The sequence below is a fragment of the Xiphophorus hellerii genome, chromosome 6, assembly GCF_003331165.1.
Source record: "Xiphophorus hellerii strain 12219 chromosome 6, Xiphophorus_hellerii-4.1, whole genome shotgun sequence".
Classification (NCBI taxonomy): domain Eukaryota; kingdom Metazoa; phylum Chordata; class Actinopteri; order Cyprinodontiformes; family Poeciliidae; genus Xiphophorus; species Xiphophorus hellerii.
Window position 1 is genome coordinate 9226805 of NC_045677.1, and position 22900 is coordinate 9249704.

The 22900-nt window shown below is 38.7% G+C and overlaps 2 protein-coding genes across 2 annotated transcripts in view; one reads left to right on the forward strand and one right to left on the reverse strand.

Moving 5' to 3' along the window:
- Nucleotides 1-15356, forward strand: part of LOC116721811 (vasoactive intestinal polypeptide receptor-like) — a 31517-nt gene extending 16161 nt beyond the window's left edge. Inside the window, exons 4-14 of the mRNA XM_032565787.1 lie at nucleotides 1502-1608; nucleotides 1715-1812; nucleotides 3788-3917; nucleotides 7664-7817; nucleotides 8462-8522; nucleotides 9072-9138; nucleotides 9219-9310; nucleotides 9776-9905; nucleotides 10865-10906; nucleotides 11068-13462; nucleotides 13511-15356. Of these exons, the coding sequence (XP_032421678.1) occupies nucleotides 1502-1608; nucleotides 1715-1812; nucleotides 3788-3917; nucleotides 7664-7817; nucleotides 8462-8522; nucleotides 9072-9138; nucleotides 9219-9310; nucleotides 9776-9905; nucleotides 10865-10906; nucleotides 11068-11259 (1073 nt within the window). The 3' untranslated portion in view covers nucleotides 11260-13462; nucleotides 13511-15356. The remainder of the gene's footprint in view (nucleotides 1-1501; nucleotides 1609-1714; nucleotides 1813-3787; nucleotides 3918-7663; nucleotides 7818-8461; nucleotides 8523-9071; nucleotides 9139-9218; nucleotides 9311-9775; nucleotides 9906-10864; nucleotides 10907-11067; nucleotides 13463-13510) is intronic.
- A 49-nt stretch (nucleotides 15357-15405) lies between these two features.
- On the reverse strand, nucleotides 15406-22015 carry LOC116721810 (kelch-like protein 40a). Its single transcript, XM_032565786.1, has 6 exons — nucleotides 20653-22015; nucleotides 19484-19644; nucleotides 19149-19256; nucleotides 18375-18560; nucleotides 16811-16960; nucleotides 15406-15884 (listed from the first exon to the last, which is right to left on the reverse strand). The coding sequence occupies exons 1-6, from the start codon at nucleotides 21775-21777 to the stop codon at nucleotides 15773-15775; spliced, it is 1842 nt and encodes a 613-aa protein (XP_032421677.1). The 5' UTR covers nucleotides 21778-22015; the 3' UTR covers nucleotides 15406-15772.
- Between the last annotated feature and the right edge of the window lie 885 nt (nucleotides 22016-22900).

The following is a 22900-nucleotide window of genomic DNA, read 5'->3' on the forward strand; positions in this document are numbered from 1 at the left end:
TTGTCTGAACCTGAACTTTAAAATGAAAGTTGCCCATCAGTGTGTACTCAGCCTCTGGAGGACTAACATGTTCAAGAGTATGTCAATCCTACGATACTAAAAAATTTTTTTATCTTCTACTCCAAAATGGCCGACAAGAATATTTATAGGAATGGTTCTTATTGAAATACTCAATAGGTTTAGAGATTTGTGTTAACTCAGTGCAGGTACATCTGTATACATGTGAATTTAATTTAGAAAATAATTAATTTAGGTAATGTTTTTTTTAAAAAAAAATACACACATACAATAAACAAAAACAGACAAAACAACAACAAGACATAAACTCATACATAGACTGATTACACAAACTTTTCAGGTGTTTAAATCTGTTTAATTTTGTTGCTCTTACCCAAACCATAAAACTCAGCTTCTTAGAAAATGCGAGTACCACATAAAACCATTGAAGAAGGTGTTTCAGTCACAGAAATGTCAGCCATACTTTACTTGGCATTATCAGTGTGGCGTACATTTTTTTTTATGGGGGTTAATATCAGCCCAGATTGTTGGTCCTTTTGGTTTCCTGAGTCTTTAATGCAGTTATTTGTGCTTTTGACAGTGTGGACAGGTGCCAGGTGGAAAATTAATTTATCATCTCTATGAAGCTCAGCAGCAAAAGAGAAAAGAACGAGAAAGTGCTTGTGAAAAATCCATTCGCACAACGAATGAAGACAGAAGGTGAAAGATTAACTGCAGAATGAAAAACAATAAAAGATATACAGAAATTCACATTTTATTGTCTTAATGTAACCTAAAGAATATTATTTTCTACATTAGTTTGAGTTTCTGCTTAACTATTTTCTTTCTACATTTTAGCTTCTTTTATTTTTATATTCCCTTTCTTCTCTCATCCAGTGTGCCCGGTTTTATTTTTGCTTAAACCTCCTTCCCTGCGTCCTCCTTTACTGTCCTTAACATCTTCCCAGTCCGTTCAACTCTTCAGTACTCCCCTCATCTCCTCTCTCCTCTCCAAAGCTCCTTTTTCTTCTTCTTTTTTTCCCCCTCGTCATCTTCTTTCCTCCATTGACCGCTAATCTTAACTGGCTTAATCCGTTCACTCTGAAGGGCAACTTTCTACTCCTTAGCTATTTGTCTTCAGCTCTTTCACCTCTCCCCCCCTCAAAGAAAAACATGCCTGCTTGACCTCTTTGTTTATGTGTGTGTGTGGTCGCAGCGTGAGAGTAATTAAGATACTGATGGAGGCAAATACACATGGGAACTGCGTCTGTATCTCAGAGCCAGTTGGAAAGCCATCCCCCCTTTTTTTGTCCTTTCGGCGTTTGGGAGTATCCCACAGAGACGAGCATATCTCACAGAAACGTAATTAAGAGTGAGTAAATGTAAGAGCTGTTGATTCCCCTTTCAGCAGCCCTACTCATTGCTCTGCTTTTACACGACACGTTCGAGAGACGTCATCGCGCCACAGTGAAACGGCGGTAATTCTCCCGTGTCTGCTCCTCAGGTAATCTGTCAAAGACCTGCACTGTGCAGGGCTGGCCCCCCAGCAGCCTGGACGCCTACATAATGGACTGCGGCTACAATCCCAACAACACGGCGGACGAGAATTCGGTCAGTTTGGCGACTCGATGTGAATTCATGTGTTTTCTGTTTTATTTTTCTTATCTCAAAATGACTTTTTTTTTTGAGTCTGGTATGACTGATAATGTTGTTGCAGGGAGATTTTTACATCACCATCAAAGTTGGCTACACAATCGGTCACAGCGTTTCCCTTATTTCTCTGATGGTTGCCATCACCGTACTCTGTTTCTTTCGGTAAGGATTATTCTCAAACCAAACATATATTTATTTCATCGTTTAGAGCACAGTTTTCCAACAAACTATCATCCCTACGAACACTGGAGATCCATGGCTGTCTAAGGTGTGACAGTTCTTGACTTTATTTAGGCCTTTATTTATTCATATTATATGGGAAAGGTGACTTTATGTTAGCTCATAGTTTTCATTTAAATCCATCTGGGGTCTGTCTGGGCTCAGGGACTGCTTCCTTCAAAGAACCCGCCGTAAACCGGATGTGAACGACTTCAAGTTTATTGCAGCCCTTACTTCTGTTGTGTCCTGTCTCCTAGCAACCGCGAAGTAGCTGAACATAAGCTAGTAAAGCCAGAGGTTGAACTCTTGAGGGTTTTTTTTAAAATTATTATGTATTTAATCCTTTTTATTAATTAAATCATGGAACTCATCAAATTAAGTTTTTTTTTTCTTTCTTTTAAAAAAAAAAAATCATATGTATATGGGCATATTTCAGAAAAATTGGACACATCTGCGTTAAGCTTTTAATTTTTTTACCATCAGATTTTATAAAACAAAATTGTTCCAAAAGGGCAAGCCTGCTAATTTATCAGTTTTTTTTTGTTTTTGTTTTTTAGTGTTAAATTTCCACAGCCTTCGTCGCATCACTGTGACGTCTTCCCAGGCGACCTTTGGAGGATGCAGACCCTCAATTAGGACAGACTCTATGGATATCTTTTTACTTTTCAATTTCATAATTGGGTTGTGTATGTTTATTTTACTATATTCTTTCTTACATTTCCACATTATTATTATTATTATTATTATTATTTTTATTTTTTAGAAAAAATGGCCAAAAAGGTTCCTATCTAACCTATCTCAAACTTCCAATCTAATATGTTTGTCTTGCTTTTAAAGCTTTATCAAAACTGTAGTAAGAAATTATTTACACATTTTTTTTGTAATTTCTGATAAAGTAACGCCCATTAAGCTTTAAAAAGATCTTTTTGACCGTCTGTGTTTTGAATCCTTACATCACAGTTAATTCATTTGTCAAGTGTGCCCAAGTGCCACTTGTTTGAAAACCACGGAGATAGACCAATAAAACCATATCTTAATGCTCCTTTCCTTTATTTTCCAGAAGCTTAAGAGAATTTTGAAAACTTTGACATTTCTTGCATGACCGCCCCAACGCTATTAGTCGTAAGTGACTATAAACTCAAGCTACAGCCTATAGTCTAACCACTTAGCGGGGCGGACGATGTTTACAACATCCTCCAGTTTTGACCCTCTGTCTCGACTTCCTCTTAAATAATAATGCGACACTGATAAGTTTAGCCAGAGTGTGTTTGGCTTTTCTTTTTTTTTTAGCAAGCAGCCTTTTCTTCTCGCATTTGTGCTGTTTGCACATGACGGGCTAAACAACAAGGCCTGTGTTTACTCCGGCGGGTCACGGAATGCCATTGGCCCGCGCCGCGCAGCAGAAACACAGGATGTCATGAGGCTTTGCTGTTTACGTTCAGCTTTACATGCAGCGCTCGGGCAGCTGGCTGATGCTGCGCCGCGTCTCATCTGATCTGCTCAGATGATCCGCCTGGCGGTTTCACGCAATTACACCAAAGTCATCGGCCTAACCGCTGTTTGAAAACACTCGGAGTGAAGAATTCGCATTAGTGGCATGTCATCAAATCCCTGAAATTGTTCGACTCTGCTGGTTGTCAACTTGGATGTTTGCACATCTGTTTCTGGCTGATAAATATGCATTTTTTCTGGGAAAACTAAATCTTTTATGTGTTTAGCAGATACTGTATTTAGTTCTTGACTACTTCAGGGTTTATGTGTTGGCATTCAGAAGCGGCAACAGAACTTTGATTTACGACAGTCAACAGTAACAAACACTAATCTACTTCTGCTTTGCTTGGGTAAACCAATGCAGCTCATCTAAATATAGATCCTCCTTTTGGAAGTGATCCTTTTGTCCTCTTTCTTTCTTCTGCAGGAAGCTTCACTGCACAAGAAACTACATCCACATGCATCTGTTTGTATCTCTCATCCTCAAAGCCGTCACCGTTTTTATAAAGGACGTGGTTCTGTACGAGGTGGGCGAGACGGAAAACTGCCAGGCACCGGTGAGTAAATCCGTCCAATCAGCTGTCTGATCTGCCAAACACCGACCAGCCTAAACACATGGAGATGACCAACGGTGTTTACAGAGCCGGCCCAAGGCATATGTGAGTTAAGTGGCTGCTTGGGGCCCACAAGAGCATCCTTTGATTTTATTTCGTAGTGACAGATTGCACATTTTTACACAGTGTACACGTTCTATGTTCTAAAACCAAAAACTATTAAACTTGCTAACTTGTTTACTGTGATTTCAGTGTTTGTCTGTAGATGTTACTTTCAAATAGTTAAATTAAAACGCCACACTTAAAGATCCCACTCTGCGTTTCAAAAATGTGAATTAATTAGAACGCCTTTGCCTGTTTGCTACTCCTGTAACAAGGTTAAAATCAATAGTCATAATAACACTGGTATGATGTGCACTGCAAAAAAAAAAAAAAAATCTTACTAAGTAATTTTGGTGAAGTTTCTAGTGTAAAGGATCTATGTTCACTTAAAATAAGACAACACTAACTTACAAGTAGCTTTTCAGCAAGAAATAGGAGTTTAAGTCAATAATTTCTTGATATTTATTAATAAAAAAAGTACTAGTTCCACTGGTAGATTATAACACAAATTTCTTTCCGTGTTATAAGAGAAAAAAATCTGCCACTGTAGCTAACCATTTTTAACCAATATTAAGCAGTTATTGACTTAAAACAAGCTCCTATTTCTTTCTAAAATAAATAGCTAGTTTTGTCTTATTTCAAGTGTAATGAGATATTTGAACTAGAAACTACTCCAAAAATACTTGGTTAGATTTTGTGGTTTTGCAGTGTAAGCTAATCACAGATGACACTCATAATAGCAGGTATGTTTCAGGTATAGTGTAGGCTAGGAATTATATAGTATCTAGTTTTGACATATTTGTATGAGGGGCCCCAAATTAAAATCTGCTTAGGGCCCCAAAAAGGCTTGTGCCGGCCCTGCTGAAGAGATTTGTCCTAAAAAGTACAAACCTTTCAGGGAAACGACACGGTTAGCTCATTTTTCTCCCGAATCGTTGATTTCCTCTGTTACTTGAAGAAACTCCTCTTTCAGACTTTACTGCCCTAAAAGTGTTTGCTCAGAGTTTACCCAACGTTTAGGGTGTAACGGTGTTTGCAGAGTCCGTTACGCTCCTGAGCCCAAGTTTTCTAATTCTTCTGCAAAGCAGGATGCTGTGAGAGTTCCTGTTTGTTTAACGCTGAGCCTGGACCTCAGACACCGTTGGCAATAAACTGCATTTACAGGTGCGATGTCTTCTTAGAAGCAATTTGTCTTGACATCACTGTTGCCGCAGGCGCCCAGGCAACAACAGGAGTCCCATAAACGTCTTGTGTCGTTCTAGTGCAGCACAGCTGTTTCAGTGGGACCTCGGTGGAGTTTGGTTTTTTTTCAAATCTCACTTTGTCTGATTTATCTCCCTTATCTCTACCTAGAATTAGATCATTAGACCGTAAATAACCTGCTGCTCTGAGGGCTGATTGTTAATGGCTGAGTGGAGATATTTCCTCTCAGGGATTCCAAGATTACTCAACACCAAAACACAGCTGCTCACTTTCGAAGATGTTTCTGAAAACACTTTAAAAAGGGACTTTTTATACTTTGGTTCAAGTTAGTTGGAATGAAGAGCTCAAGTGGTTCTAAAGATTTGTTTTTATGCTTGCTGCCTTCTATTTCACTCTGTGCCGAGCCAGTGTCTGATTCACAAAGCAAAAAGGTCCAATAATACCAGCGCAGCCGTCGAGTTTAGCAGGTTGGAGTGATTTGAAGTCCTTATGCGTCAGATCCAGGTTCACAATGTGAGAAACAGCAGGATTTTAAAAATGTTTTACAAGTACAGCTATAGGATGGAGGATGGAGGAAAATATCACATTTACAAAATGAGATACAAAGAATTTGTTTGTACAAATATTACATGCAACTTGTACAAAACCTGACTTGTATTAAATTGCCCTATTTTTGCCTCATGAATGAATGAAAAATGTTTCTAAATATATATATATATTAAAAAAAATCAAAAACAGCCTTTTCTTTGGAGATTACAGAATTAATATTTAACATCACCAGAACCACATCACCACAAAGTTGTTCTGACGCCGTTTCTCTTCCCCTGCGCCACAGTTACCACCAGCATTCACACAGCTGTGAATCTTTCGCGCTGTGCCTCATGGATGGCAGTGGTCTTTGATAACGGGACACTCTTTTCGTTTCGCCTGCAGTTGGAAGACGTGTGGCTCAAACGGATTTCCATCCGTTTCTTAATGCACGGCCGATGCCTCATTTAAATGAAGATAAAAGGCATCAGAGCAGACAGTGGTACAGAGCTCAGATTAGCTGGAGCAGAATGTTCTGCTATAATCTGATGAATCATTCCTTGCAAATGCCTTAAAGAGCGCAAGCTTTATTCTACTGGGAGCAACCGCCAGGCTTGAAATCGACAGACAAATGTACATTTCAAAACATGATTTCTAATTCATTACGTCTGGTTGTTTGATGTAAAGGCATCTTAGGCAGTACTTTTCTTTGTCGTCATGAAGAGTTTCAAAAATAAACTTTCATAAACTCCCAATTTTAACTACGTCATCATTGCTCTCAATTATAATTGTGTTTCTACATTATTTAAGAATGATATACAGCCAGAACAATAAAATAAAATAAGGATATTGATTTTGGGACTTAACAGAATAATGAATCTATGGCTCTTTTTATTATTTTAATTTTGATAGGATAGTTAAAGTGTGCACATGTGGGAATAAATTGGTGCAAATGAAAATTTGGTAACACTTTATTTGAATGGGTGTGTATAAGACTGACATGACACTGTCATAAACATTACATAACACATGTTATAAACAAGAAGCAGTCTTCATGAATGTTTATGACTGTTGTCATGAAGAGGTAAATTATGACAAAAGGTACCAAAGAGTGCGTTAAAATCGCCAACTTTCCATTATTTGGTAAATAATGTCACTTTTAGTGCAAAGTTGTACTAAAACTTGCATTAAAAGTCCATTAAAATGGCCAACTTTGGATTGAAATTGTCACTATTTACCGAATGTCTCTTCATGTCATAAACATTCATAAAGACTTCTTCATGGTCATGTTAGGTGTTTTATCATGTTTATAACAGTGTTACGTCAGTCTTATGCACACCCCTGTTACCGAATTGAAGCTAATTCAACGTAAACATGCTCAAAATATGATGATTCCTACATTATGTAGATCTGAAAACAATCCGTAGGGAAAGTTAAAAACATCCCTCAGAGCGCCAACGCGGATACACAATGTGATCCACTGTGGCGTGCTGGTATTTTCTTCCTCGTCCGAAAGGCTAAAGAATTAACCGGGCTGAAGAGTTGATATTTGAGGGAGTCAACCTTCCCAAGCGATGACATCAAAATCAACAACCAAATGAGAAGAATGTCTAAAATTCAGTCAGACAACAGACAACACATTCTGTTTGAACCACTTTAAACCAAGCTAACATTAAATTGCACGTGGCTCTGACTTTTTAAGAAAAGACAATAGCAAGCGGAAACAACAGTGTCATCGGCATAAACACAAATTGGACAATTAACTGGCAAATCCTTTGTAAAAAAGGAGAAGAACCTTTCCAGGCTGCAAAAGCAATTTCTGATGAGAATTAAAGTTAATTATTTCTGTCTTGAAATACATTTACATTGTATTCGCAGTGAAAGCAGAGAGCCACAGACTGGTGCTTGTGTTGCAGGTGGGCTGCAAGGCGGTAGTGGTCTTGTTCCAGTATGGAGTCATGGCGAGTTACTTCTGGCTGCTGGTGGAGGGCCTCTACCTTCACGCTCTGTTGGCAGTCTCCTTTTTCTCAGAGAGGAAGTACTTTTGGTGGTACATTTTGATTGGCTGGGGTAAGTCTCCCTTTTTTAAAGAACTTATATGACATGTTTGCAAAGTAAATGTTGATTTCAGCAGCAGCGTCTCTGCACTTGCAGTGTAAGATTCAAGAAATTTTCAAAGAGCCGAACTAAGTTATCAAAAACATAAAACTGATTTTAACCTAAAGATTAAACTTTCCCTCTTTGTGTCAGTCATTCATTAAAATCCACACTTTCTCACAGAAGAGCTGCCAGAATCTGACGCTTCTTGCTTTCACATCTCTTTTAGCCCTTTAAAAACCATTGAGATGGATGATCGGTAACCATGTTTTATTTTGCCCAGAACACCAATAAAATATCTATAAATAGGCTTGAATTGGTATTTTCCAGCAGGAGAATGGAGAGAACCCTGTGACTTCCCTGCAGAGTCCCCAGATGAGCCAATATTGGCACTGAGCTCATAAGAATCCTGTAAAAATAAAAGATAAGCATACCCAGAATGCGTAACGGCTTCGGCTATAAAGTAATGCAGGCATGGCTCGCCCACATACTAGGGCGTCTTGATGTTGCGAATGGTTTGTTTGGATGCCCGTGGCAGTAGTTGACGACTCCTGTTTGAGACAGGGAATGTTTTAACACTGATGTTACAGATAATTCTGTCTGCTGTCCGTTCACAGGGGCTCCAACCATCTTCATCTCTGCTTGGGTGGTTACAAAAGCGTATTTAAATCCTCCTGGGTGAGTTAAGTGTTCTGTCGTTTTCTAAAAACATTCCAGAAAACGACAGCTTTTCAGCGCGAGTGGCTGCTTTTGGTGAGCCGGTGCACGCACTGTTGGAAAGCCAGTTCCCTGTAATTTAGCTGATGGTTTGACTGAAGACTCAACGACTTTTACAACTAGTAAAAACAAAGAGAGCCTTGGAAAGAAGCTGCAGATTCTTAGACTCATGAAGAAGGATGCTTCACAAAGGCTCTCACTCCAATTTTTCTTGTTGATTTTTTTTTGTGTCGATCGTAAAGCTTTCACACCTTAGAAGTAAATAGCACTGTTGTAATTAGCAAATGTAGGAAAGTTTAAGACAATATATTTGTGAATTGGAAGGGAAGTCATACATAAGATTCTCTCCCCACTCAAAAAAATAAATCTTGCATTTCTAGTCAGTCCGCAGAGTCAATAGTTTAAAAAATGTTTTGTGGGTATATTATAAATGTAGTATTGCTTTCTGCTTTTATTAATCAATATTCTCTGTTTTTTCATTCTTTTGCCTTTTTTGCTCGTCCGTGCCAGATGCTGGGAAACAATCGACGACGCGTCATGGTGGATCATCAAAACGCCCATCTTAGTTGCCATTCTTGTGAGTTACATCAAACGTAGGCTCTTGACGTTTCACGTGACACTCCCCGTTAACCAGCGTCCCTCTTCTCTGTTCATCAGATGAACTTTTTCCTCTTCATTTGCATAATCCGGATTCTGCGGCAGAAGATGAACTGTCCCGACATCGGAAGGAAGGAGTCCAACCAGTACTCGTAGGTTTTCCTTTGCCAAACGGCAACACGTCTGTTGAGGCAAAGGTTAACGTCCAGCTGTTTCCTGCTGTTAAAATTTGCCGTTAAGTTATTGCTCTTAGCGAACTAAGCTACACGATACCTTCCAGATGCATTCAGGCATATTTTTTCAATTTTGTCATCTTTTAAACACACAGTCTGTATAAGACGTTTATGTAAGTAGAGCAACACAAAGTAATGCACAACTAAAACATTACTAGTTATGCATTGCTATTGCTAAAACAACAGTTATGCATGCAGCGTTGATTGACAGCGCTAAGACCCTCCTCCTGGCTCTGATTGGTTGTTTCTGACTGCCATGTTTCTGCGGGTGGCAATAGGACCACAGGAAGGAGACAGAAAAGCTTGTTATACCGTGACAATAGGCACAGTTTTAACAAATATGTAAAAAACATTGTTTATAAATTCTCCTCTTTCTGCTTTCAGGAGACTGGCTAAATCCACCCTGTTATTAATCCCTCTGTTTGGGATAAACTACATAATATTTGCCTTCATCCCTGACCACATCCACCCGCAGCTCAGGATGGTGTTTGATCTGGTTCTGGGATCATTTCAGGTAACACACCTAATCGCTTTGTAAGGCTTGTTCCTGTTTGTCTTCATATCAAACAGACAGAAAGTCTTTATTTAAACAGACATTTAATATCAACATCCAACGTCAATATCAGGAGAACCACAGAAGAGTGCACTATTGTGCATTTGCATTAAGTTACTTGATTTACAACATGGGGTGTCCAAAGTGCGGTCTGGGGGCCATTTGTGGCCCTTAGAGGAGTTTCGTGTGGTCCTTCATGCAGTTCAGGAGTGGTATAAATGAGGCTGATGCCCATGGAGATTTGTTGTTTTTTAGTGACAATTTTACATCTTAAATAGAAAATTTTAGGTACAAAACAAGTGTTTTTCTTTAATTAGTCTTTTTCTTTTTTTTTGCTTTCACTTTTAACGCCATCTAAGAAATCTCCAGCGAGGTTTTACTCAAACACAGACTCAATCCCACCTCATAATTGAAGTGGGCTAAATCTCACTGAGGGTTTTCAAAGACAGTTCTCATTTTTTGTTGCTGGGGATAAACTAAAGATTATATCTTGACCAACAAGTTAGGAAACTGTACAACATTCATTTACAGCAGAGCAGATAAAAAGAAAAGAACAATAAAATGACTTTTGCATCTTTAATAAATAACTGGCCTCTGAGTGTTTTCAGCGTGGCAATTTTGGCCCCCGGTGCAAAAAGTTTGGACACCCCTGATTTACAGTACTCCACCGGACATGGATGTTGAGAGCAAAGTGCAAAAATGGAAAGTTGGAAAATCCTCCCCGTTTATAAACCGTTTTGGCTCAGAATGCTATCTCCCGGGAACATGTCCCAGACGTCCGCATGATGAACCTCCTGTCTCAGCCTGAAGTTGGTCTTAATCTCGCCGTCATTATTCATGCGCAAATATTTGGAGCATTTCCCTCGGCTGTGCTGTGCAGCGCGGCCTTCTCTTCCTTCACCTCTGCGTCTCTCCGACAGGGCTTCGTTGTCGCGGTGCTGTACTGCTTCCTGAACGGAGAGGTGAGTAAATTCAAACAAAGTTTTTTTTTTTGTTGTTTTTTTTTTTTAGGTGTTAGCTCTTCTTATTTAAAATGCCACAGAGTCTGTTTTTTTTTTAACCCACCCCTCCTCCTCCTCGCTCTCCCCATACTGTTTGCTCTCCCGTTCGGCCTCCCCTGCAGGTGCAGTCCGAGGTGAAGCGTAAGTGGCGCAGGTGGATGCTGCAGCGGTTCCTCGGCGCCGACACTAAGTACCAGCAGCCGTCCATCGGGAGCAACGGCAACAATTTCAGCACCCAGATCACCTTGCTGACCAAATGCAGCCCCACCACGCGGCGGTCTTCGGCCTGCCAGGAGCACCTCTCTGCAATCTGACCCCCTTCTGGTTTTTATTATCGGTTAATAACGTGTGTGACTCACATGTACTGTTGCCATACACTGGGTGTACAGAGGCCATGATAATCCTAACATGGATTTTCTTTCTTTTGTTGTTGTTTTTGTTGTTGTAATCTTATATGCTGGCTACAAAAAGCAACAGGTGCTCGGTGTTTTTTCTCGCCAGAGCACAAAGTCATCTGACACCTCCGACAACACTTTCTTATTAATGAAATGTAAAGAAGGTGCGCGCCTTTTCTTTTTTACTTTTCTTTTTTCCAGATCATATAAAATCTGCTGTGATCACAGAGAGCGATTTCATTGAACTGCAGTGCGGCTGACTAGTGGCACAAGGTCACCGACTTTTCATCCCATCGTGAAGCGAGATTTGTGAAAGAAAGGAAGAAGGATGTCCCTTTCTTTCTTCAAAATAAAAGCCTCAAACATTTAAACCCAGGTACAAGACTCTACATATCAAGAATAATTGCAAAGAGTTCGGACCAAAAAAGAACTGAGATTCAAGCTGATGCGTTGCCTTTGCTTGACAAGCAACTTTTAGACTGATTCTGTTGTGGAGCTCAGATCATTTTTTTTGTCCAGTCAGAACGACTTTCTCACTGAGGAATACAACACAGAGAGCTGGAAGGGTTTGGGCCGTGCACGTTTGAGCCAGCATGTGACTCATAACACGCTAGCTATGAAGAAGCGGATGCAGAGGCTGAAACAAGTGGTGACAAGGATAATGATCATCTTTAGAACTTAAAAGTGGCACAAATCTGCTTTGGTTCCTATTCAGTGTGATTGATTTGGTTGATTTACGAGCATTTTCAACACTCGTGGATGTTGTTTTTGGCTGCTAACGCCCAAGTTTCCAGCACAGCTCACATGCAGATGACATACAGATCTACTGTCATGCATGTTAAACACTTAACAAAGTGCATAATCAGAGAGGAACCTGTTTTCATTACTTATAGCTGCATTTTAATATTGTCCGCTCATTCATTCATACCTTGGATCATGTTTAATCTGGAGTCATGGTAAGGTAGATACTTCAACATGAGTCTGTCTCCTCGGCGATCGTTCTTGGCCATTATGGCAGATGATGTCCCCTCTTTTCTGGGACAAACTTAACTTAAATGAGAAATATTAGCATCTTAATATCATGAATCTAAATTGGTTTTTACCTCTGCAAAATACTAATATCCAAGGGAAAGATACACACATTAGCACCAAAAGCTATACAAAAAAAAATATACAAATAGGAGCCACGTTGACAATATCATTAAGTACTGGCTCTTTGAATGAATTGTGAATCGATGATTTATGTTCTGAGCTTGAATAACAATTTAATCTCCTAGATAGGATTGATTGGATCGCATAGCTGTGATAAATAGGTTCTGATAAATTGAAAACAAGTGACATTGCACTTGGTTGTTTAATTGTAAATGTCTGCCTTTGAGTATAATCACATTATATACACTCTAGCAATTCAGAAGTGGTAAATTCTCAGCTCAGCATGTGAAGAAGTCGTCCTGAACTCACCTTTAAGATAACGGAAGAGTAACGTTAGCTACCCTGTGGTAAAATGTCAAGGATAAGTTAAACTGAACCAAATAATTGTAAAGAATAAAATCTAGTCAATCTCAAACAGGAGCCATCAGAGGCTAGAGGTTACATGACTCTTAGGTGTCTGCAGTGCTCTACAAACTACCTACCAAGGAGGCCAAATGCTAAATTGTCACTCTGTTTAGAATCAGTCAAAAATAGCACAGTGGGTAAGAAAGTGTTTTGCTTCGAGTGAGATTTAAATGACTGACATGAGAAAAGGGGGGAAACGGCTAAATATCACTCTAAAAGTGTGAGAGTTGGCAAAAAGGCCAAGCAAATAAGCAAGCCTGAGCTCAATGTTGACAACAGCAACGCTGGCTACGGCGTAGCAGCATGCTAACTCAGGCAGGGACATCTTCCTCGCTGCTCTGCGTTTAAAAGGAACTTAATTATCGTTTGCTGACTGATCATCCAAGGAGAAGCAAGAGGATACGTTTTGTTGCAAAGGGGACAAAATGTATGGACATCAGTGATAGGACTGTTCTGACCAGGAGTCACTGAGGAGGCGTCCATTAGCACAGCTAGCGTACTGGGTGTGATTATCCTGTCTGTGACAGTTTTATATGGACCATACACTCGGCTGAATTACTGCCGAGTGTAATTCGGCAGTAATTACACTCGGCAGTGTGTAATTACTGCCGAGTAAACTCCGAGGGGAGTTATTCTCCCCTGGGAGCCCCGGCTTGTGAAACTTTGCTCAGATAACAGAGGCTTTTAGTTTCCTCACAATGGACGGAGCAGATATGTAACATCAGTGAATGCTGAAGCCATCTTCTGTTGTCTGGACTGCAAGGATAAATGGCTTAGTTGTGGTTTTCTGTTAATATTCCGTACTGTTGTTACCATTTGTTTCCACTGACAGTTGTGTATGTTGACATTGACAAGATAAATTGCCTTTTTTTTTCATCTGTTCATTGTTTCCTAAGGATGAATCTTTTTATATAAAAAGATGAAAATGTTTTCCTCAGCTTCATTATAATTCCATTACGACTCCCTTGTGAGTTTATTTTATTTAATTTAATTCAGGGTTTTCTAAAAAAGTTTAGGTCAGGTTTCTAAACAGCTCTTTTACAAAGGTTTTACAAATAGAAATCTGAAAAGTATAAAACATTCATTGTGATTATAGCTTCAAGTCCAATTTAGCAGATAGACGCCAATTTTTCTTTTCCTATTCTAATTTGTAAATAACTCGAGCCCAGTTAGAGTGGATGGACGTCATCTGTGGACAGATGTTTTTACAAATTTTAAGTCACAAACTCGCAAATGACATTGTATTTATGTTTTGACTTTAAAAACTTAAACCATGATGTCTGCTGCGTTCGTTATCATCTTCAACACTGAAAAAAGAACACATGTGATCCAACTTAAAAAGTTTTTTTAATTAGCTGCACGTAACCAAATTAAGTTTACCAAAGTAAATATATTAAATTCATTAAATTGTCATGTTTAACAAATGTCAATGAATTAAGTTTAAACTTAATTTGATTATATGTAACAAATTAACAATTTTTTTTAAAATTCTCTTTTCAGCTTACCAAACATCTGAACAGAACTGCCAGATTTATGCTGAGAATAAATTACTTAGAGCTTAACTCTATTTCCTAAGTAAAACATTTCAAAAGGGATTTGGTTGGGAAAGATTTCATGTTGTAGTATCAGACTAAAAGTAGCGCTGCCCGCCACACTTTTCAGATTCTGTGATTATGTGTGTAGAAAAAACTGTGGACAGTTTCCTTCGCAGTGATATGCTAATTTTGATGGTGTACAACACAATGCCCATAAACTACATTCATATGGTTGTGACGCGACGAGATGTGAAAAAAATAAGGAGGTGTGAATATTTTTTGTTAAGTATAAAAAAGCCCATTTACCCAACTGATAAAAAAAAAATAAAATAAAACGGAAACTATCAGAGTGGGGGACATGGGGACTGTAGTCCTGGCTTCGCTACTTTTTTTTTCATAAAACCTTAGCATTAGCATTAGCATGCTAACATTTTTAGGAGCAAATTAGGACAATGATCGCTGTAAACTTTTCCTGTTCAAAGCTATAGGCTAATCCAGCTTCAAAAACCGATGACCACTCATGAACTGCTCAATGTCCAAACACTTTATCCTTAATGTGTAAATATCATATTAGGAGACGTGTGACTTTCCCCGTGTTGGTTAAACTACAAACGGAGCTAAATATGTACCTTGAACTTAACGTCACAGAGAGTTCTTGTTGTATATATATTGCAATGCTGTAAATAAGCAAACACAATTATTTTACGATGCAGTTTATGGTGATGCTTAGTACTCAGGTGTCAGCTAGAAATCAATGTTTACATTTAAAACTGCGTTTCTCACTTGTGCTATTTGCGTCATGTCAGTGTAAAGATGACAAAAGTCTCTTTAATTTGTTGTTAGAGGAAATGTTTTGTGTGTGTGGTGTAGAATTTAAGGTCGTTACTGAACAAATGAAGATGAATATAAACATTTGCACTCTGATTTGGCTTCAGTACCTTTTTCTGTTCAGCCAGTGAATCAACCATGAAAGTAGTTTTTTCAACAATCTTTTATTTGAATGCAGCATTATAGTATACGCAGTAAACAAACTTAATGAAACAATACACCAAAAGGAAAGATACACAGATGAAAATTTCTTCTTTTTTTTCTGAAGTTGGTAATATTTGTCCTTCTTCTTTCGCTTTAATCAGTTGGCATGTCTCTGTCTCCCCCTGCTGTACAGCACATGATAAAACAGCTTCACTCTGATCTCACAGCTCATTGCTTCTTCTTGTCTTTAATTGTTGCCGCTGAATCACTTTGTACCCCAATCTAATTTTAGGAAAATGTCCACATAGAAGAATTATATTTCCTCTAGCGTACAACATGAAACCCAACAGAGCAGCAGTTCAGTTTGATCATAACTTGGAAAGGCGGAGAGTGTTGAGTCGCACTGGGAGAAAGGTGGATCCCTCTGCATAGCAAATCTCTCGCAAAATCCCGTTCCAGCACTTCTCCGGCTCATCATATCTGCAGTAAAGACACACGTGTTAGTGCTGGTTGTACTCACCATAGCATCGTGAAATGGTGTAAAGCAGCAACAATGTTCCCAGCGTGCCAGACGCAAACCTTCAAAGAATGATTTCCTCAGAGAAACTCTTGTAGGGTTTCATATGATACGTGTTGCAACAACACACAGCAGATAAAACACTTGCTAATCTTCCTAGGAGAAGATATCCAAGCAAATGAAACCCAGAATTTAGACACAGCAATGTAAAAAGAAATAAAAAATATAGAATCCAAGCTCTCCATTTCAGACTCTATGCGCTTCTGTCTGCATTGTTCATTCTAAACGCTTCCCATGATGAGAAAGGCTCTTTGTTAAAATGAATGTGGCAGCAAGACTGAGGTTTTTAAGCTTACAAACTGGAGGACCGCTGGAGATACAGTATGGGCTGGATGACGTTGTTAGTTTTTTTTTACATATATGTTTTAGACATTGCAGATTAACTGACTGGTACATCTAAAAAATTTGCATATTGTAAAAAGAACAAAAAAACAAAACCATAAACGTATATACAGAAAGTGAAACTCAGATATTAAATAGATTAATTACACACATCTCAGTAGAAACTGATCAAATCCATGCTATGCCGCACAGATGCAGTAATTGACATAAAATGAGCCCCTATCCAGTATTCAATGTTTCCAAAGCCTGAAATATCTGTTTAAAATACTCTGCTCTATTAATTAATTAGATAATCATTAATTATGAATTTTAGCATCTGTGAGTCATAAAAATAAAGACTTAAAATATTCCGCTCTGTCATGAATTTATATAATGAGTTTCAGGTTGTTTTTATTTTTTTTTTACCACAATCTTTATGTGCATTTAAATAACAAACGGTCAAAGAAACAGTGAAACATCACAGCCATCATGTAAAATGGCCTCTCACCTCCAGATATCGGTCATCTCAGTTGGTACAGGCTCTTCGCTGGTTTCGCTGGGCGTCATGGCGTAGCCTCCGATAGCGTACAGGTAACTTCCTGTTGAGATGAGACTGAGAGAACTGCGCTCCTGAGGGAACTCTGTAAACTCAGACCACCTGCAGGTAGGAAGAAACACAATCAACAGGAATTTAACACTGTTAACATATGACTCTGGGTGTTATGATCCTAAAGTGTTATTTCTGATATATCATCAGAATAGTATATATGCTCTTGAGTAATTTAATAATATTGACCTGATGCACTTTAAAATGAATTCTGGAAGAAGACATACGCACCACTAGAAATATTTACACATAAATTAAGTGTGTTAGTTAATACATGTTTAATAATGGCTACATTTGAACAATGTTGTATATTGTTCTATGTGTAACTAATAATACATCAAGATGTTAATTAGAAATGAACTAAATTTGTTGATTCATTAACAGTTGTTCTTGCTTGAATGGTAGCCTAAGGCTAGTATATTTAATCGTATATGATTATGAACATAATGAATATTAAAAATTGACATTGGTTGAGAAAGTGTCATTGCTGGAGCAAGAATTAACGTTTAATCCAACTTTGGCTAGTTTAGCAAAGGCTAAGTGCTAAAGGCTAGCTTGCTAAACTGTTTAACCTTAAAGAAGATTGCTAATGAACGGTAAGTCTTAGCTGTGGTTGTCAAGAAGAGTATTTACCTGCCGACTTGTTAGAATAGTGTTAAAAATATAAATATATTTAAGAAAGATTCTATTTCTTAACTAATTCAGCGTCATTGCTAATGCTATATTCTATGGATGGATTTAACAACTACAGGGGCTAAGAAATAAACACGGGGCAGTCACATTAAAACCAAAAACGTTCTTGTTATAACAAGATTTGGATCTCATTAAAATCAAAGTGTGTTCTCGTTTTAACGAGACCAGTCGTAACAGTAAAAACAGCAACACCTCCAGGACTGTTTTTGTGTGTCTAGAAGAAACCGAGTCAGAGCGGTCAGACTCTTTATGCTCTTTTAAGAAGGAATGCATTTTTATAGCTTTGTACAACAAGGACGTTCCTCGTTTTAATGAAACATAAGACTTGTTTTGTTGAAATGAGAAAGCTTCTCGTCTAGTTTATAACAAGATCTTGCTGCTGGATTTATTGCTCTGGCAGCTAAAGGCTTCCATAAAACTCAAATCTGCGTACATGCTAAGTTTTCTTAACCCCGTACCTTGCCAATGAACGGCATATCTCAACTGTGTTTGTCAGAGAAAATATTTGCATGCCACCTTGTTAAAGTAGATTTTAAAATGTAATTATTTCAGTAATCTCTTGTGACGTAAGCACAAATCAAGTTTTATTTTTGTTTTTTCAAATGAATCCATGAGAAATAATAGTGAAAGGGTCGTAATTAAAGTCAACCCCAAAAGATAAATGCAGATTGTCACAATCTAATTCGACTGTTTAAAGCTTTAAAAAGTTTGCTTGTTTTATCAGTGGGTTGTGTCATAAACACTGGTAAGAAAAAGAAAATGCTTTTCTCACTTGTTGGCGGTGATGTCGTAGACTTCCACAGAGCTGGTGAGGCCTGAGTCGGTCACTCCCGTGGCCACGTAGATCTGGTCCCGATGGACGGCGATGCCAAACAGAGACCTGGCCGTCGTCAGAGGAGCCAAGTCCTTCCACTCAAACTTGGTGGGGTCGTAGACGGAGACTCTTCTCATACATTTCCTGCATGAAATAATTTAAAACAGCACGCTGAAAAAGTTGGGGGCCCATTTTATAAACACTTTTGTAAAATAGGGCCACATTTTATAAAAGTTGAGGGGGAAAAAGAAACATATTTAAAAAAAATTACGGATTTTTTTATGAACCGTAAAAGTCCAAGATCTACTTCTGTTTGCCGATGTGTGTCACTGTGGCATGCCTGCCTTCACTGTGCTACTTGGAGGCCTTAATATTTACAATATATGCAGAAACACAAGAAAATGATTTGTCTTGGTACTTTTTATGCACGCTTTGCACTCTTTTAAACGGATCGTGTTCTATGCCATATATGTGCATCAGTAAAGCAAACTTTACAAACTTTAAACAGAACTGTTATGATGAATGGTACATCATCATATCATAACAACACATAAAACAGCACTGAACTAATGTGTTGTTAGTTCAGCGCTATAGTGACACAATTGAATAAACTGGAACAAATCAACTAGAAAAATAAAGACCAGATAAGGGAAGTTACAAAATTAGCATTGAGCCATTTTCTTTCATAATCAATACGTGTGACGCTGAGCGTTGTACGAGCCACTTACTTACTTGCTCTCAGACTTTCCACCAATAACATAGACAAGACCGTTGTGTGCTACAGTCCCGTGACCGTACACTTCATAAGGCAGCGGGTCGGACTCTCCCCATTTGAATGACCTGTGAGCAAAGAAGACAATGTGTCTCTATGAGCACGTCATATCAGTATTAAATGTGAACTCCAACACCAACAGAGTTGTTGTTTGGAGGCAGTATGAAATAGCCAGATATTTCCAGATCTGGATAGTTTAGATTTCTTGGAATGACTACAAATCTATGGGAAATCAGCCGATAAAATAATGAACCTATCAAATAACTACAAGTTCCTTAAATCGAGATAAACTCACTGTCTGTCATAGATCATGACTGAACTCAGAGCGTGCTCTCCCTCCTTCAGTTGTTTTCCACCGACAACAAAGATGGAGTTTTCAACCTCGGCCAGGCCGAACAGACACCGAGGATTTGGCTGGGAAGGCATCCCCAGCCACTCCGAACTTACTGGGTCAAACTGTGGATGAATGCGTCAGTGTGGAGAGAGATTTTTGTTAAAGTTAGACTTTTAAAAATGACAAATATGATCAAATTGTAGAGCCACAAAAGATAAAAATTTATAAAGTAGAAACAGTAGTTTTCTGTTACTTTTTTATGGCAGAAAAGCAGGTTTAAAATGGAACGTTTCTGCAACAAACAACAAAGAAGCCAAGTTTTGTAGCAATGGTTTTCTACAACAAAGAGGACCTATTATTATTATTACTATCATTCATGATGACATATGATCACAAAACATAGAGTATGACTGTGTAGGTTTGTGCGTTTTAGCATTAACCACTCTCAAAATGTTACCACCGCATGTTTTCTGAGATAAAATTACCAACAGTAGCAATTCTTCTTTTTCTCAGTGCCTGAACCAAGACATTGAGAAATTTGTAATCAGCATGTTACCATTACTGATAACAACCATATGTATAGCACTAGCTTGAAGTGACTTTTAGGGTCAAACTTTAGATGGATCACTTTAGTTTGACCAGTGACAAGGACGATGCTTTCAGAATGATATTCTGACTTGTAGATTCCTTTAATACTGTTAAACTTTTACAAGTAAGAGACTGATGTTACGTTGAAAATAAGACTTCCGGTTTTTTCCATTCACTGCTGAAAAGACATTTATTGCAGCCACCGCTTATCCCAGCATTTCTCTTCACTTTGTCTTCTTCAGTGAAGAAATCACCCTAGAAATATTCACCTCAAGAAATCACATTTAACCAGGAGACTTGTTAAGCATTGATGCTTAAATTGGCTGCTTTGTACATTATTTCATCTTCTTTGGAAAACCTTGATTTCTTTGCACTCTTATTTTTTTTAGCTTTGTACACAATAATCAATAGCTATCCAGATCTACATCACAAGAGAAAATGATGACATATGACCGTTAAAGTCTCCCAGCTCTTTAACAGAAAGCAAAAGAAAACGAAACCAAGCTAGTTTCTAAGCTTTGATAGACAGATGCTCCCTTTACCTGTAGGAAGTAAGACATGAACGGTTCGTCCTTGTCTTCCTCATTATAGAGAAGTCCTCCAACCACAAATACCTGGTTCTGCTTTGTCACCAGGCTAGAGTGGTTTTTGGGAATCTCTGTAGATTCTGACACTACAAAACACTCGTTTCCCACCGGGTCATAGGCCACAGTGCCAGTGTTGTTGATCATAAGTACAAGGTCCATCTCAAACATCCCAAAGCGAGGGTTGTTGTTCAGGACTCCTGGCAGGTATGCCTCCTCGTCATCCTCCCTCTCCTCATCGCTCCCATCTCCTCCCTTTGCCCCATCGCTGCCAAGCCTCTTCGGCTTGGGGAGGCGACCTTGCTGGGCATCTGTGACGAGATCCAGCTCCTTCTTGATTTCTTGGTTAAATCGGATGTACTGGTGACGCTCAACGTTTTCTTTGAAGTAGTCTATGGGAATGAGCCTGAATCGGACGCAGTGTAACAGCTCGGGGAGTTCCTTTAAGCGCGTTGTCTCGTCTTGTTTGATCCACTCCATCAGGGATTCAAAAACCTGCTCCTCCCGTTCAACGTTCAGGGCGTCTGAAGAGAGGATGATGGCTAACTCACTGGGGCTGAGCTGGAAAAAGTCCTGGTCCCTGGCAACAACCTGGTAACGTTCACAGATGAACTCCCTGGCACCAAGAGCGAGTCTCGGACAATCCAGAAGAAGCCCTAGTTTGAAGATGGCAAGGCAATTTCCCAGCACCATCTTCTCTTGAAGGTAGGTCAGACAAACGGAGAAGATAGAGGGGATCTGGTACATGTTAGCGACCATGAAGATATCCTGGACATTCTGCTCTGTCAGATTAATGTCAGATGTGTACAGGTAGCGCAGGATCATCTCCATGACACTGGGGTCCACATCTTTAAGGACTATCTCCCTCTTCTTACTCTCCTCTAGCTCAGACAGGAACATGGTCTTGAAGAAGGGGCTGCTGGCCGCCAAAACCAGACGGTGGCAGGGGAACTCCTTGTCCTGGATTTTCAGGACACAGTCCACAAACTTGTCATTGTCCAAAAGATCACACAGTCCATCCTGGAGCAAGGTCTGTTGGTACATCCGAGGCTGCCGCATCGGGTCTATTGTCAACGCCGCCATTTTGTTGGTGGGGTTTTGTTCCTGCTACGACACAGCGGGACTGCCGGTGCTCACTGGCCTGCTCCGACTGCCACAAATAGCCTCAAAGTGTGGGTAAGATTATGGCTTCAGCTGTCTTTGACTGTCACTGAGTGCGGAGGTCCGTGGTATTTATAGACTGGATCCCCACAAAGCAAAGATGGGGCGCGCACACAGAAAGAGCGCGCAGAGGAATGATGGCGGCGGTTAAATCCAGCAAACAACTCATCAGGCAGCTGTTCTGATCTTCAAACTTTAACACACTTTCCTATTTTTAATGTATCACATTGTGGGCATTCTGAATTACAAGCAGAGGAAGTGACGTATACTTTGCTATTAATATGTATTTACCACATCCATGACTCAAGTTAGTATTAAATTTAAAAAAAGTAGAAATCTACATAAAAGAAAGAAATCTTGTATTGCAGTTTCATCATGTGTAAATTATTAAATGTGTTAACATTAAAGTTAGAATGAGAAAAAAGAAAGAATAAAAAATTTAATATTTGCAAATGAATAATAATATTAATCCTGTTTCAGGACTTAATTGAAACTTTGCTTCTTTTCTTTTTTTTCTTTTTCTTAAAGAATAGCAGCAGTCAGGTCTTTCCAGAATACATTACACTGCGTGGTCATTGCATTGGGACTCGAAAATCACTTATTTATTTCGTAGTGGTGAGTAACTATCAGTCATGGAAAAGTCAAATATTGCTAGAAAACACTGACATCTAGTGGTTAAAATGACACACTGAAAAAAATCTGAAGTTAAAGACAGATCAAAAGTTGTTTTTTTTAGCACACTTTAAATATACAAAATCATTGCCATGTTTTTTTTTTTTTTTTACATAATAAAATACCTGCTTTTTATTGAGGCAACCTGAAAATACCTATAACTGGTAGAACCATTAGAGACTTAAGAGAGAAATTGGAGAAAATAAAAAATTTTAATAATGATGTTTATCAGAAGTTTCATAATTTAAGTTTTCGTATTACTAAAAAAATAATTGTATTTGTATTTACATTTTCCTTTCGAGAAGCTGAACAATAAACAGGTAGTGTGTGTTGGGTAACAGTAATATTATATAATGTAACATGAAAAAACATA

What these genes read in the sequence shown, in the direction of transcription:
- LOC116721810 (XM_032565786.1), bottom strand. Translation starts at nt 21,777, where the DNA reads ATGGCGGCGTTGACAATAGACCCGATGCGGCAGCCTCGGATGTACCAA. An exon ending in GGTGGAAAGTCTGAGAGCAA is followed by an intron (nt 18,561 to 19,148) that starts GTAAGTAAGTGG and finishes TATTTCATGCAG; the next exon opens with GAAATGTATGAGAAGAGTCT. An exon ending in TACGACATCACCGCCAACAA is followed by an intron (nt 16,961 to 18,374) that starts GTGAGAAAAGCA and finishes TCCTACCTGCAG; the next exon opens with GTGGTCTGAGTTTACAGAGT.